The 16,883-nt window shown below is 48.3% G+C and overlaps 1 protein-coding gene across 2 annotated transcripts in view; it reads left to right on the top strand.

The window, feature by feature from the left end:
* The window catches only part of MDGA2 (MAM domain containing glycosylphosphatidylinositol anchor 2), a 634,890-nt gene that overhangs the window by 548,250 nt on the left and 69,757 nt on the right, over positions 1–16,883 (top strand). For both annotated transcript variants that reach the window (XM_075926141.2, XM_075926142.2), the window contains exon 10: positions 12,212–12,360. In XM_075926141.2, the coding sequence (XP_075782256.1) occupies positions 12,212–12,360 (149 nt within the window). The remainder of the gene's footprint in view (positions 1–12,211; positions 12,361–16,883) is intronic.

Genomic DNA, 16,883 nt, shown 5'->3' with positions numbered 1-16,883 from the left:
TTGTTTAGCAGTCTCTCGGTGACATTCTATCAGCTTTCTGTACAACGCCTCCTTTAATTCATACACTGGTCCTTTCCTTATCAGATCTTCGGCACTTGCTGGATGCAGCTCTCCCCCCCAACCCAATTCCTATATTTAAATCGCACTGGATTTCCTTAGTGACTGCAGCTTCCCTGGGAAATAAGTGACTACATCCACTACTTCTGTACATTCTACTTTCTTTCCTATCTTTTCTGCACATGCCAATAAGGCCGGGTCTACACTAGGACCTTACTCCAAAATAACACCTCCTAAGATCAAATGTGCAGGTGATGCACCCGCATTCCCAACTCCATTATTCTGGAATAAGGGGCCGTGAAATTTGAACTCCGTACTCGTGCTTTTCATGAAGAACAACAATAACTCCAAACGTGTAAGTCCAAAATAACGTCAGTGTGGATGCTTCCGTGCCGCTACTTTGAATGTATTGGCCTCTGGGAGGCCCCCCGCAGCTTCCCAGAGTGTTTCCTTAGGCTCTGATTCCAAAATAGCGCATCCATGTTTGCTGAGCCTGCCCTGAACTACATTTGATGAGGATACGGCACTTCAGATGTGTAAAATCAGTTGCCCCAAAGTCAATCTTAGGAAATCTGAAATAATCTCCTACTGTGTACACATGGCCTAGCTAATCTCTATTGGGATGGCCTCCACATATCAGTCCTTATTTACTGTGCATGTAAATATGATCCTGATATATATCCAAATGGGCTAAGGTAAGGAGAGAAAATGTTGAACCGCAGAGACCCTCCCAAAGTAGCTGGATTTCTATATTTTTCGCTTTCCAAATACCTTGAGTCCTCATGCAGCGCATGTATCATTGCTGACCAGTTTGAGAGCTCACAGACATTTAATAAAACCTTTCCTACAACCAGTATCAATTGATCTTGAAGCTTTTGTAGATAATCAAATGATGTCTTACAACCCCAGATCATGATTTTTACATCACGTTTCAGCTGAGGAGCAATGTGGTTGATTCTCAGTATTGTCGGATTTTGAGTAAAAAAGGGAAAATGCTTTTTCTCGGTATACTACACGGGAAATGTCCAAAAAGGCAAAGGAAATGTGAGTCCTTCTACAGCTCAGCCAGCAGGTGTCACTTTTGGTTGTCCCTGGTAATACACGGTATGAGAGCACAGCAGTCCAGCTGCTGTTGGTTCACAGCTATCGATTGGTTCGGAAGAATCACAGTGAAAAGTAGGGGCAGAAATGAGGAAAGGGAATGCAGAGAATGAAGTGATGCTTTGGACGAAATGCGGGGCCTTTCTGCTGATTGCTCACTCTCCCATGAATTGAATAGTTGATTGAGACACCCATTTATTGGCTTGGAGCAAAAGCTGGGTGTATTTGCAACTGGTACCCGTTACATCACCTGAAGAGAGTGACGATCTCTTAGCAATCTTTTAAAATCTGCCTTCAAAATGAACCTTTGCCTCCGTTTGTTCAGAGATTCCCAAGTCATCCTTTCTGCACAAGGTTCAAAGCTATTATGTATTAGTTGTATTGTGGTAGCACCCAGGGTTCCTCGTCACAGGCCGGGACCACATTGTGTGAAGCACAAACACAGAATGGAAAGTCCTGCCTCAGAGAGTTTCCAATCCAAGCACGAGACAAGAGGATACCGAAAGGGGCGCAGTGAAATAAAGAGCTCACGCTGGCCACTAGGAAAGGCAGTGGTCCTAGCCCACCAGCAGCTTAACCATTGTCAAGTGTGTGAGTTTTGTAGGTATCGTAGTACAGAAGAGCTTAAAGGAGGGATTTGAAAGAGGACAACGAGCTGACTTGGTGGATGTTTACAGGGAGTTCCTCCCAAGCATGAGGGCAGCATGAAAGAAAGCACAAAGGTATTGGCTTAAAAATTTAAGAAGCAGCCAATGAAGGCCCTGGCTGGGACAATTGAATTGGGGTTGGTCCTGCTTTGGGCAGGGGGCTGGACTTGATGACTCCTGAGGTCTCTTCCGGACCCAGGATTCTAGGATTCTAAGGCTAATATCATGGGCCAATCAGAGAGGATAGCGAACGAGAGAGAAGCCAGATTGGGTGGGGAAGAGGCCGTGAGGAACCGTGAAATGAAGACAGGTAGGTTATGTTTGATGTGGCAGAGAGAGAGAAGAACCTGTGAAGGGATGTAGGGAAGCAGTGACATGGTCAAAGCGACTGACTGAGCTAGGAAATCTCACTCTCTAGGGAGGTTGGGGAATCTCCATCACTGGGGATATTTAAGAGCAGGTCAGACAGACACCTGTCAGGGATGATCTAGACAGTACTGTGTCCTGCTGTGAGGGCAGGGGACCAGACTCAGTGACCGCTTGAGGTCCCTTCCAGTTCTAGTGTTCTATGATTCTGTGCCACATTCATTAGGATACAAGGTGGTGAATGCTTGGCATTTTAGCGGAGTGGCTCGGTAGGAAGGCTGTGGCTTAGAGGTGTCTACAGAAAGAATTTGCACACGGGGTAAATGATAGAATCTAGGGAGAGGTGTGAGTTCAAGATCACCCCCGAGCCTCAAAGACATGTGGGGTGGAGGTGGTGTCCACCATTATCAAGAAAGAAGGAGAAGAGTGACGGTTCTAGCTATAAACTTGAGGTCTGGCAAGACACCCAGGGGGAGATGGTAGAGGATTTGTCCGCATTGGAGCTGAAAGGTGTAATTTCCATCTCGGGCAAACATGCCTGATCTGCGACCCAGTGTTACAATGGTGGGTGGGGACAGACATCCTGGGCACATTCCCGTCTGAGGCCCCAAACACATTTGGGGTGGGTAGCTCCTCCTGCCGTTTATATCACCCTATCTACACGTCAACTTCCAGTGCCCTCGCATGGTCTGATCTAGTGAGGCCATGACTACAAAAGCTGGAAATGGCCTCTCCCAGCGGGAATGTGGACATACCCAGAGCAACCGGCTAAAATTTTAGTGGGGACTGACAGACAGAGGGCTGCACCACAGATGGCAGTTTGAATATATTAGTGGAATTGTCCAGAGCCGAGGAGTAGAGGGATAAGGGTCTCAGGAAAGAGCCCTTTGGTATCCCCCAGGCCAGACTAAGGGGTGGAATAGCCAGGCAGCTGCCCAGGGCACCAGCCTACGGGGGGCACGTGGCTCCCGGCGGGCTGCAGCGGCTCCCTAGGGTGGAGGCCGAGTTAACCCCTGCAGCACCGGCCAGCAGCGCCCTTCCCCCCACGGCCACAGAGCCCTGCACGGCCAGGCGCAGCCCACCCCGAGCTGCCCGCCATCGGTGGTGGCCAGGCCAACTGGGCAGCGCATGCACTGTGCATCCACCCAGACGCCCCAGGGGTAGGGCCGCACATGCGTCATGTGCCCGGAGGCAGGGCCACGCGTCCCGGAGGCAGGCCCGCACATGCGCCGTGCACCCGGAGACGGGGCCATGCACCCGGAGGTGGGGCCATGCGCCCTGGGGGCGGCGCTACACGCCTGGGGCCCAGGGTGCCAAAATGGCTCGGGCCGGCCCTGGGTATCCCACCCCTGAATGCCTGAAGAGGAATGAGGACGATTCTCTGAGTCAGTAGTTCTCAACCATGAATACACAGAGATCTCCCAGGGAATGCATCAGTTCATCTAGTTCATCACTGTGCGGCTATTTCAGGGTACCACAGGTATCCCAAAATACTACCCTGCATTTTAACAATCTGCCCATTATTTCAAAATGGTTTTCAAAATAACAGGTGCACTATTTTGGCATCCATGTAACCCTCATTCCATGAGGACTAAAGGGGGTCTCAAAATAGTGCGTTATTTCAAAATGTGGAGCCGTGGAGATACACCAAATTTCAAAAGGAGCTATTTTGAAATAGAATCAAACTAAGATATGCAATTTGCTTAGCACAAATTCTGTGTCTTATTTTGAGTTTAGGGAGCTGTGTAGATGCACCTCTGGACATTTGCCTAGTTGTGCAGCATAAAATGAATGAGTGAACTCAGAACAAACTAGAATTTCATCCCGGCAAAGACTTATTTATATGGCTGTGTACACTACCCCTGACATGCAAGTACATTATTTATATGCCAATGGATTTATTTTAGAATTCTACAGTAAAAATGAGGAAGTCATGCATTTTTCTGAAGGAGCAGTGACCCTTTTGTCTCTACGTGCACTTCGTAAGCAAGTAGTTTTTAAGTGAAGTGTAAGTTGGGGTACGCGAAACAAATCAGACACTTGCAAGGGATCCAGCAGTCTAGACAGTAGGGGGACAGACAGAATTGCTGGGTCTCTGGGCAAGGGAGGGGGAGCCCCTCTCCATGCTCGTGAGAGGGGCAAGGCTGGGGGCAACAAGCCCTTACGTTGCCTGGACAGCTGCCCCCGCACCCAGCGAGCCCTTAGCACCACCCAGACTGTGCCATGCTAGGCTCTGGAGGCAATTTAAAGGGGCAGCGGCTCCGGTCACTGCTGCCGCTACTGCGGAAGTAGCATCAAGAGTGTTTGGGGGACCCAGCCCCTTTTGAATGGCCGGGCCCTGGGGCAACTCTCCCATCCTTCCCCCACCATCGGCGGGCCTGCTCGAAAGGTTGGGAGCCACTGCTCTGCATGACACACTGAGGACGGGTGAGAGAAGGGCCAGGAGAGCACAGGAGCCGTGGGGAGAGGAGCTCTCCAGAGGAGGCGTTTGGTCAGTCATGTCAAGGACAGTCTGAGGAAGGCCAGGAGGAGGAGGAAGCCTGGTTCTGAGCTGTGACCGTGCAAAGGTCGGCAGAGAGTTGGGCAAGAGCCGTCCCAGTGGAAGGCAGGAGATGGAATGAAGACTGGAAGCGGTCGTGAGGCACTCCGGGCAGACGTTGTAGACACGACACTTGGTGAAAAGGAGACGGGAGGTGGGTGGCAGCTGGAGACATGGGCACAGTCACCAATGGAAGGGAGTCAAAGGTATTGGCATTGTGAGGGGGAAGCACCAGAGGAGAATGAGAGGCTCAGGAGAAGAGCAAGGGGGGATGTGAGGCAGATCGGAAGATGAGGAAAGTTGGGAGGAGATCCAGTGGATGCATGGAGAGAAGGAGAGCAGATGATAACTGAGTCCATGCCAGGGGAGAAGAAAGAGCCTTGTGGGAGGGCAGGGGAAAGGGGATGGAAAAGTGAGGAGGGGGGAGTCTGAAATGCCAGGTCCCCGGGATTGTGTGTCCATGCGGGAGGAGAAGCAGTGTTGCTTGGCTATGAAGATGGCAGAACAGAAGGAGGAAACAACGCATTTGTAGCAGAGGAAGTCCTGGGATTCTTACCAAGAGGCAAGAGCAGGAGTGGAGGAAGCGGGGTTCTGGGCGCACCAGGCCTTGGGGGTGGCAGGGGGCTTGCCACGGGGGAGAGAGGGAGAAGAGGAAGTGTGGAGATGGCTGACGCCTGGAGAGGCTCCCTAGCCATACGGATGGGGTGGAGGGGAGGGCGAAGCAGCGCGGGCTGAGAGCAATGACAGTCAATTGGCGGCTGATGGGCTGGAAGTCACAGAACAACCAAGCTGACAGAGTGGCATCTGGCCGGCACATGCTGAGAGAGAAACGGCCCTTTCGGGGAGCGGACGGGTTGAACCGGGCTGCAGGTCAGATGGAGAGATGAGGTGGGAGGGAGGATGGCTGGCTAAGGGGGGAGTGAGTGAGTGAGAGCTTGTGAGGAGAGGGGGAGAGAGCCTGGAGATCAAGCCGGAGAAGAAAGCTTTTGGCGAGAAGTAGGGCAGATGGCAGATGATGGCAAAATGGAGGAGGAGAGGAGAGGAGAGGAGAGGGGAGAGGAGTGGGAAGGTCGACTTGAAAGCGAGGGAATGAGAGGAGGGAGCGGCAAAGCCCAACAGCCGAGCCATGGCCTGCTCCAGCGTAGGAAAAGCCAGAGGAGTGTCCTGGCTAAGAGAGGGCAGCTCTGTCTGATGAATAGGGTCAGGAGCTGGCGGAGCAACATGTAAAGGGGCAGAGATGTAGCATCTTCATGCATTCTCTCTCATGGTCTTTTATGCAGTTCAGTATGTTGTTTTCCTAGGCTATGTCTACACTACGGCTACGTCTAGACTGGCATGATTTTCCGGAAATGTTTTTAATGGAAAAGTTTTCCGTTAAAAGCATTTTCGGAAAAGAGCGTCTAGATTGAGAGCGCCATTTTCGCGATCGGGGCTTTTTTGCGGAAAACAAATCTGAGCTGTCTACACTGGCCCTTTTGTGCAAAAGGACTTTTGCCTGAACAGGAGCAGCATAGTATTTCTGCAAGACGCACTGATTTCTTACCGTAGGAAGTCAGTGCTTTTGTGGAAATTCAAGCAGCCAGTGTAGACAGCTGGCAAGTTTTTCCAGAAAAGCGGCTGATTTTCCGGAAAAACTGGCCAGTCTAGACACAGCCTACAAGTTTTTGTGCAAAAACCGGCGGAGCGACCACACCTTAAGCGTGTTTTTATGCAAAAAAACACCAAAAAAACAGTAAGTCAACAGGATAGAGAGCTTTTGCCAGTAGAGTGATTCCTCTCCCCACAAGGAATAACTCTGTTTTGTGCTACAGCTCCTGTGCAAAAAGGCAGGTGTGGATGCTCCGGAGGGGTTTCTTGCGTGAAAAGAGCCTATCCGAAAAAGCACAGGTGCTCTGATGGCCATTCTGTGAATTGCCATCAGAGCTTTCTTGCGCAAGAGCGTCCATGCAGTGTGGATGCTCTCTTAAGCAAAAGCACATCGCTTTTGCAAAGCGCTTAGAGGTGTGGACGCGATTTTGCGCAAGCAGTTTTTGCGGAAGATCTCAAAAAGCTTCTTGCGTAAAAACTCTGCAGTGTAGACCTAGGGTGTATAATCCAGGGGCATTGCAGGAAGGGTGTGCCACAAAATTTTCCAAAGGAGAAAAAATAGTAAATCTGTTTTTTTTTCTTAAAAGTTTGTAACTCCTGTTTTGACGTGCAAGACCACCCTGGTCATCTCGAGTGACTGTCCCGATCATCTGCTGCTCATCATGTCCGTCAAACCTGTGACTATTCCGCCAACGCAAAGTAGAAACAATGAAGATGCTGCATTCACAAACTAATTCCAAACACGTTAGCAGAAATTGATATGGACCTGGTGGGGGAAGGTGTAAACAGACACAGGAGTTGAATAATAAACTCCATCTCTACTAAATATTTCAGTGTTCCCCTGCTTGCAAATCTACTACTGTTTGTCTCTGCACGACAAGCTAAAATAAACACTAAGATGGTAATTTGAAATGCCATCTGTAATCTGCTTGTAAAATTAGGGAGAAAATGTAGTTGAGTTGATTGCCATTGCTTGAAATCGAAGGATAATGTTTGCACCCAATATAATTTAAATATACAATACGCATTATGGCATGTGGTACATTTCCCGGACCATAATTTCTTGTGCTACCTTGAAGCTGGACCTGGACAAATTGGACAAACTATAATTCTCCTAGAAACATAGTTTTAGTTTCTGAAAATTGTAAGAGATAAAAATCAGCGTCCTCTGTGAAAAATCAAGCAACGATCTTCTACAGCCAGCAGTGGGTGGATGATTAGATTGTCATTCAGTGAATATTTACACATGTGCCTCACTCCATCCGTTTTGGAGGCAGCACCTAAGCATATGCTGGAGTCTAGAGGAATCAAAATGAAAGATGGGAGTAGCTGCACAACCATGCTAATGACCACAGAGGAACAGGATAGAATAACAGGGGCTTAGCCAGGAGTCAAGCACTGTGTCCTGTGGATTTCTCAGTCACGTTTAGGAACTGGAAACGTAGCGAGTGCTGCCTTTTTCCTCATCTGCTGCGCTCCTGCGTTCTTTACCGTACAGGCAATGATGAAAGCGTAGTTCCAGGACTCAACGACTCGTCTCCATCGGAAAACGATCATGGTTTAACACCATCTGCCATAATGATTTTTTCATACTCTTGACCTGGTTCCCCTCCTGCGTGCTGCCAGGAAAAGGAGGGCCCGCCTGTGTGCGTTGTCCATAAATGCCGATGACCCCAGGAAGGCGATTTTGACGTACGGTACCACTGGCAGAAAAGCTCGGTAACGTCTCCGTCGTCTGTGGGTTCCTGGGGGACTATGGCATATGGTATTGCTATCCTGGAAAGCATTTCCATAGAACAGCCACCTCGGCATGCAGGACGTTAATACTACAGTGACGGGGACACAATTCTGTGTGATACTCCACGTGTTGTGTGCCCTCTTCTCCACTGAAATTAGAGGGACCGCATCTCATCGCAGATCCGTGCCCTATAAGTGCAAAGGGGCAGGGGGAAGGGAGAGGCCACATATTCCGATGCAAAGAAGAATTAGGAATAAATGGTTCCTGAAAAACAGGTCCCTAGCTCATTATTACTGAACTAGAAAGATCAAATTCTCACATTCACGTTCCTTGAGATCTAATATTATATTCCTTCACATTTCCAGTCTAGCCTTTTTGAGAGACCAATATGTTGCAAAGTCTAATTTCAACCACCCTGCAGTGACAGTGAGTGGGTAGCCATATTCTAGATGGGTATGTCGAGACTGAATCCCTCTGTCGGCAGAGGGATGAAGATTAGGCAGATCGACATTGCAAATGAAGCACGGATTTAAATATCCCGTGCCTAATTTGCATAAAAATGGCGCCACGTTTTGCTGACTCAGCACTTTGCAAAAAGCGGCAGTCTAGAGGGGGATCTGTGGAGAAAGTGTAGGGAATAATCTCCGGACACACTAGGTGTTGGTGAAAATAAGAGAGGATTTATTGGTTCACACAGCACTGGTGGAGTGCAGACCAGGTGTTAGCCCAGAGCGCATTAACTTAACCAAAACATACATTAGATCAGTGGTCCCCAACCACTGGAGGTTGCCGGGCGCCAGGGGGCGTGGCTGTTCATCTGCCGGGTGCCAGAGGGTGGGGACACTTGCGCGCCCAAGGCCGGCACCCCCCCCCCCCAAGTGCCACGCACCCGGGGCCGGCACCCCATCCAAGCGTCGCGCACTCGGGGCCGACGCCCCCTCCAAGCGCCGCGCACCTGGGGCCGACACCCCCTCCAACTGCTGCGCGCCCAAAGCATGGGTGGCCAATCTGCGGCGCTCCTGGGGCCGGCGCTCACCGTGCGCCATGCACCCGGGACCAGCTCCGGCACCATGCATGCACCACGTGCCCAGGGCCAGGCCAGCCCGAGCACTTGGTGGGCGCACACAAATGCCCCCACGGACACCATGGCACCTGCGGGCTCCGTGTTGGGGACCACTGCGTTAGATTATATAGGTAGTAGATGGACGGAGGAGAAGTGATTTGATAGGTCTAGCAGCGGAAATGAGAGATGCACATAAGCCAGTGGTCTAAGACAGTTACACAGCATCTCCGCCCATCGCCAATTCAACGTTATCACTAATACAGGTCGTTATTCCTAACTAGCTAAATGCGCCAACATAAACAGGATGGCAGCCCCCAGGATGAATATGTTGCTGTAAGCTTGTTAGCCGAACTTGTGATGTCTCGGCGGGATTGACAACTCCATCCCCGTCCTGGCACAGTCCTTGAGACTCAAGCTCATTAATCTGGAAGCACAAGAGACAGTGAAACCCACTTATCAGAGTGAGAGAGGCCCCTTTGGAGTGTAGTTGCCATGAGAATCAGGGTCACAGTAACTGTTGAACTGTTTTACTTTCTGAGCTCGGCCTAATACTTTCAGGTTTGAGTTTGTCAGTTCTCAGCAAGATACCATGGACTGCCTCAATTCACCCTACAAAAGAAAGCCTTTTTCGACAGATCCCTTATGCCTCCTGCAAGGAGGTTTACAGGATCTGTCGAAAAAGGTTTTCTTTCTCCACAGATCCCCCTCTCGACTGCTGCTTTTCACCGACAAAGTGCTGAGTCGGCAAAAGGCAGTGGCCGTTTTAATGCAAATTAGGCAGGGGATATTTAAATCCCTGCCTCGTTTGAAATGTCGACCTGCCTAATCTGCATCCCTCTGCCGACAGAGGGATGCAGTCTAGACATACCCTTAGGGGCTACGTCTAGACTAGCATGATTTTCCGCAAATGCTTTTAACGGAAAAGTTTTCTGTTAAAAGCATTTGCGGAAAAGAGCGCCTAGATTGGCACGGATGCTTTTCTGCAAAAGCACTTTTTGTGGAAAAGCGTTCGTGCCAATCTAGACGCGCTTTTGCGCAAAAAAGCCCCGATTGCCATTTTTGCAATCAGGGCTTTTTTGCGCAAAACAAATCTGAGCTGTCTACACGGGCCCTTTTGTGCAAAAGTTTTGCGCAAAAGGGACTTTTGCCCGAACGGGAGCAGCATAGTATTTCTGCAAGAAGCTCTGATTTCAGACAGTAGGAAGTCAGAGTTCTTGCAGAAATTCAAGCGGCCAGTATAGACAGCTGGCAAGTTTTTCTGCAAAAGCAGATGCTTTTTGGAGGTTTTAATCCACACAATGAGATTTGCCACTGATATTTCATGACACGAAAAAACACTCAGTCTTCCATAGTCTATGTGGTTTATCAACCTGTCTCAGAAACTGTGCGAAGTTTTTAAAATTCTTAAGGAAATTCCCAGAAAAAACAAACAAACTTTGTTAAACTTGAGAGGTTTAATTTTTTTTCACATTTTACCTCAGCCTAATTTTTTTTGAGTCTGTGATGTTTCTTTTCATAAAAATGTAATGCTGTTTTCAGAGTTACAATTCTGAATCCAACACAACCAGTGTTTGTGTATCTGAAAAGTACGCTCATGCCAATGTTGGAGGCACAGCTGTGTAGATGATGAGGGTTTCATTTCATGAAATATTTTGCAATTTCAAATTTTGACTTCTTTTCAAATTGCAAAGAAAATTGAATTTTTTAGAAAAGTTCTGTAAAGGAATAATTTTAAAAAATCAGAAGCTTCAGGGGGTAGTCAAGTTAGTCTGGGCAGGATAAATTTAAAAAACAACAAATGATCTGGTAGCACTTTAAAGACTAACAAAACACGTAGATGGTATTATGAGCACAGCCCACTTCTTCAGATGACCAGAGTGTTAAGTTTAGGATGTGCAGACCCAAAGAAATCAGTCTTTGATCACCAAAAAGGGGTGTTTCTATAAAAATCCAACTGTTTTGTTCTGATGTTGACTTTTCAAAATGTATTATTTATAATACAAAATCAAAAAATTCAAAACATAAACAACCACTTATAGAGCTAAGACCCACTGGTACCACTTTGTTCATGTACCCTAACTATCTGTACATATTCAAATTCCCTGAAATAGTTCCTGCTTGAATTTTTTTTAAAATTGCCTGTGATGTAGAATCAACACCCATTTCAAAAAAGAAAAATGGATTTTTTTCCCCTATGAAAATACTCAAAGGTCTCATTTTGACTTTGTCAGACTTTTGGGAGGTGGGACAAAATTGTTCTGATTTTGGAAACCATTTTTGTTTCAAAGGAAATATAATTTTCTGCAGCATTATGGATCCCTCCAACTTTTTCCTACCAATTCTCACTGGGCGCAGAATTTTCCTTCCTTCGCTGAGAAAATTATGTGCACATAGAGGTGTTAATGGCATTTTTGTGTTCAAGTCAAGAAATACCGTTGTGTGATTGAAATGTAATAAGAACTCAAATCCCATTTCATCGTATACAAGGCAAATGTAATGAATTAAAAATCACGAGTAAGAATAAACAGTTAGTGTAGCAGTGTTTCAAAATGCCTCTTCCAAATCTGTGTGTATTGTGCAATGTGCACATCTCTATCTAAATAATGTATTCTAGGTATCACTGTACATTTGAGTGACTGGGACGGAAGCATGGAGCGGATGTATCTGAAATAGGTATATAGTGAGGCATAATTCTTTACAAGTTGATTATGTGGGAGGAAGGGTTGTATGAATTTAATCCGAATGCCAAGGAAGCAGAAGGAGTGATGAAAGAAAGAATCAGCCGAAATCTCCTGATTGTGTTTCCGCATCAGGATACATGATGTTATTTGGAATTGATTGTGTGAAGTGCTTTAGTTAGTTGACTGGTTTTCTCCTGAACCCCAAATGACACTAGGATGACTTCATAACCAAGGGGAAATTAACCCTCCCCGTGCAATTCACTCGCCAAGGGCAGACTTGAGAAATGCTTTTGAAGCCATGTGGCAAAAAGACATTTCACAAAGTGTGGTGCCACGGCCTAGGGGACAAAAGATTGCAGTTGTACAATGGGAGCATTGTTTGGAGAAGTGCTGTTTCCTCACGTCGTGTTTTTGTGTGGCTGTGTTCTGCAGGCAAAGCGTATGCCCCAGAATTCTACTACGACACCTACAGCCCCCTGTGGCAGAACAGACCCCGGGTGTACTCCTACAGCCTGCAGTGGACTCAAATGAACCCCGACGCCGTGGACCGCATCCTTGCGTATCGTTTAGGGATCAGACAGGTGAGGTTATAATTCGCTTCTTACAACAGGGGCCTGCTGGCTGGTCTGCCCAGCGTGAGAACTGTCCTGTGCTTTGCTTTGCTCTCCATTCCTGCAAAGCTCAGAATTGGTTCGGATCCCTCTTTGAAGGTTTGCTGCTGTTCCGCAAACTCAGCCCTGAACCACTTACAAATCCTTGAATCTAATTTGCGCATGGCCCGTGCGACCGCACAGAGATTAAAGAGGTATTCCGTAGGGGGATCAAGAGATACTACAAAGATTACCTGAAAGAAACTTGCAGTGCAGGTAAACGTGTTATATCCAGCCATAGAGTTACACAGCTTTTGCTGTGTCTCAGATGAAGAGAGGTAAATATAGAGACAGTTGTATCATGCATGCACGGATCTTTGAGATCTTGAAAAACCCTTACCTACACACATTTCAATCCACAGCCCCCTGGTGACCTTTACGTTGTAGATCCGAACGGATCTGCAGAAGAACGATCCAATTAAAGTAAGAAAGTGAGCTGTCAGAACTAGCCTGTCATTTGGAGATCTTTTAAAGCAATATCAGCTATCTTCTCATATGGTGACTCCGATCATTCAACTTAGGGGTATGTCAACACAGCAACACTATTTCGAAATAACGTAGTCTGCTTCTGCACAGCAGGCAGTTATTTCAAAATAATGTCAAAACGCTGGAGGATTTCTGCCTCCGACTCCTGTCACCCTCATTGTACGAGGAGTTAAGGGATGTTGGAGGAAGAGGGCTCTATTCGAAAGAAGTGCTGTGTAGATCCTTCCAATTTCGAAATAAGCTATTTGGAAATAAGCTACGCAGTTGGGCTACATCTAGACTGGCATGATTTTCCGGAAATGCTTTTAATGGAAAGGTTTTCCGTTAAAAGCATTTTCGGAAAAGCACGTCTAGATTGGCACGGACGCTTTTCCGCAAAACCACTTTTTGTGGAAAAGCGTCCGTGGCCAATCTAGATACACTTTTCCGCAAAAAAGCCCCGATCGCCATTTTCGCGATCAGGGCTTTTTTGCGGAAAAGAAATCTCTGCTGTCTACACTGGCCCTTTTGCTCAAAGGTCTTTCAGAAGAAGACTTTTGCCCAAACAGGAGCAGCATAGTATTTCCGCAAAAGCACTGACAATCTTCCATGAGATCGTCAGTGCTTTTGTGGAAATTCAAGCAGCCAGTGTAGACAGCTGGCAAGTTTTTCCGGAAAAGCAGATGATTTTGTGGAAAAACTTGCCAGTCTAGACACAGCCTTGATGTATATCAGTGCATGTCCTTTAGTTCGAGTTAAGCCCTGCTGTGTAGACACACCCTAGTAGAGCACACCTGTATATTGCTAAACTTGGATTAACAGGCATTGCGTTTTCTTACTCCCAGCATGTGGATAAACGGATGGATGTTTGTTTGTAAGGATCTCAGTACACCTGATGTAAAACATGGAAGTACGTACTCCAGGGGCATGTCTAGACTACCTGCGGCTTTTGGAGTGAATTTGCATATCTTCTTCCGATCCTATTTTCGGAAAAGATTTTTGAAAAAAAAAGCTGTCTAGACATGGTTCTTGTTTGGAAAAAAATCCTTTTTCGAAAGAACCTTGTGCACCTCATTTGCATAGTTTCTTTTGAAAGCCCCGGGCAGTCTAGATGTTCCCTAAACGACTTTCATGGTCCTATCTCGATTCCGGGCTAGTGGTGTGTGCTATGGCTAAGCCCAGCAAACGTACAATGGCTTGATCATCATATGAGCTGGGGACGTTTTGCTCTCTGATATTTCTACACCGTGCAAAGGGGGAAGTGTGCAGAATCGATTCCAAACCATCCTCGTAGAACAGGTTCTTCCTCAGCCGCTAACACTTTCTCAGTCCGCGTTTTAATGCACCGCTGGCAGGGAGATGCTGTGTACAGGGGGAGACAGACTGTATCTTCCCTCCTGAATGCATGTGCTTTCCCCAGGCCTTTACGAGTCAAGCCGCAAACTCAACCTTACCCTCCAGCCTCCTACCTGAATCCGGCTGTAAGATTTCTGGTGCAAACGTTGCAGCGGTGGGTTGTTATGGGGCCGGTTTGGGGACGACACCCAACCTGACTTTCAAGCAGGGCAGAAAGCTGCCGGGTGTCCTGCTGGGTTTTCGAAAGGAAGCCTGATGGGAGAGGGGGCTGGTCCAAATTTGAGGGAGGGGTGTTGTGACGCGGCACGCAGCTTCACAGAGCGGCTCAAACTTGCACCGATAGAAGTTGTGCTGGGGTCTTCGAAGTTGCGGTTTCCACAAGAAAACTGTGGCCTGGGGTTTTGTTACTACCCCTTACACATGGCGGGCTGCATCAAGCGAGTGTGCTGGCTCTGTATTAATCTGTTGTATCAGGGGGTTGAATATTAGAAGGGATGGGGTGGTTCCCTCTAGTTGCCATGCACCCCTGGCAGAGGGAGGAGACTTTGCCTGTTCCCCCACTCCTGGGCCGATCGGGACTTGGGGACAAGGGAGCGCACGAACTCTCTCGCCCCTTGCTACGGGCGTGCAGCACCTAGAGCCGTGGTCACCAACCAGTAGATCGTGATCTACCGGTAGATCTCGGAGGCTCTAAGAATAGCTCTTGAGCCCTCTCTGAACTGCGCGCCTGCGCGGGACATTTACATTAGATTTCCTCATTTGAGGAGCAGCTACTCACCGAGCAACAACACAGGTGAGTAGCTGCGAGGAATGGTGGGAGCTGGAAGGTCGGAAGGGCTGAAACACCCCAGCCAGCTGACTGTGGCTTTCAGCTGAAAGAGGCTGCCCCGCGCTCCAGCTGATCGGTGGCTTCTCCTCTGCACCTGCCCAGGTGGAGCTTGGTGCACCCTGGCTGAGCGCCATGGCCAGCTGGCCGGGCAGCCACTTCCCTTCGCTCCCGCCCGGCTGCCCTGCGCTCAGCCCAGGGAGGCTGCATCTAGCTCCAGCTGTGCTGTAGCAAGCTTCCCAGGCTGAGCACAGGATCACAGATGCCCATCTGATGGACTGTATATGACTAGCAATCTCAGACTACAACCCAGACTTCAAGACACTGGCAGATACTGTTCAGCCACAGGTGTCACACTGAGACTTTGTTATTGGAAGAAAAAATATATAATTCTCAATACTTGATTTTAGATTTACAAAATAGCAGAGAACAAAATGTAGAATTGTAAATGCTTCATTTGACATTTAAATAGCATGAATTCAAAACAGACCATTTATTTCATAATTATAAACATGTGATTTTAATTATATATATTGCATAATTTAAAAATAAACTGTTTAACAGGGGATAGCAAGTGATGGACAGGAGAATAGAGAGGGCGGGGCTTCAAGGAAGGGGCGGGGCGGTAGATCTTCGCCTGTTCTGAGACTTAAAAAGTGATCTTGGATGTAAAAAGGTTGGAGACCACTGACCTAGAGGGAGCTGTCAGCTTTTTCGAACAGCTGGTGGGTCCCTCTGGTTCCATGTGCCCTGGTGGGGGGAGGAGACTTCGTGCACACACACTCCCCTGCTCCCAGGTCTCGATTGGCCTATGTGCGGAGGGAGTGGCTGAGTGACCACTTGTTGGATCAAACTGCTTGGTGGGCCGGATCCGGCCCATGGATCCTGTCTTGCCCACCCCTGTGTTGGATAATACATTGTTCACAAGTATCCGCAGCTCATGCCTTTCTTAAACGGTGCTGCCACGGATTGTCTCAGAAGCAGAAGACTTGATTACATTGTTACAGGCTGGGGACCGACAGGCTAAGTAGTAGTTCTGCAGAAAAGGACTTGGGGGTTACAGTGGATGAGAAGCTGGATATGAGTCAACAGGGTCCCCTTGTAGCCAAGAAGGCGAATGGCACATTGGGCTGCATTAGGAGGAGCATTGCCAGCAGATCCAGAGATGTCATTATTCCCCTTTATTCGGCTCTGGTGAGGCCACATCTGGAGTGTTGTGTCCAGTTCTGGGGCCCCCACTACAGAAAGGATGTGGATGCATTGGAGAGGGTCCAGCGGAGGGCAACCAAAATGCTGAGGGGGCTGGAGCACATGACCTATGAGGAGCGACTGAGGGATTTGGGCTTTTTTCGTCTACAGAAATGAAGAGTGAGGGGGGATTTGAGAGCAGCCTTCAACTTCCTGAAGGGAGGGTCCAAAGAGGATGGAGAAAGTCTGTTTACAGTAGTATTGGTCTCAAGTTGCAGCGGGGGAGGTCTAGGTTGGATATTAGGAAAAACCTTTTCCCAAGGAGGATGGGGAAGCGCTGGGCTGGGTTCCCTAGGGAGCTGGTTGAATCTCCATCCCTAGAGGTGTTTAAGTCTCAGCTTGACCAAGCCCTGGCTGGGATGATTGAGTTGGGGTTGGTCCTGCTTTGGGCAGGGGGCTGGACTCGATGACTCCTGAGGTCTCTGCCAGCCCTGGGATTCTGCGATTCCTGCAGTGATTGACGGGTGTATTTGTGGGGTTGCAAGTGCTCAGCTCTTCTGTGTTGGGCCTAGCCAAGGCCAGGAAGGTGCAGATCCTGGGGGTCTGGTCACTGACCTGG

Source organism: Pelodiscus sinensis, chromosome 5 (genome assembly GCF_052426305.1).
Source record: "Pelodiscus sinensis isolate ZL-2025 chromosome 5, ASM5242630v1, whole genome shotgun sequence".
Taxonomy (NCBI): Eukaryota; Metazoa; Chordata; order Testudines; family Trionychidae; genus Pelodiscus; species Pelodiscus sinensis.
The sequence above is the reverse complement of the archived record's forward strand: the minus strand, read 5'-3'. Positions and strand labels throughout refer to the sequence as shown.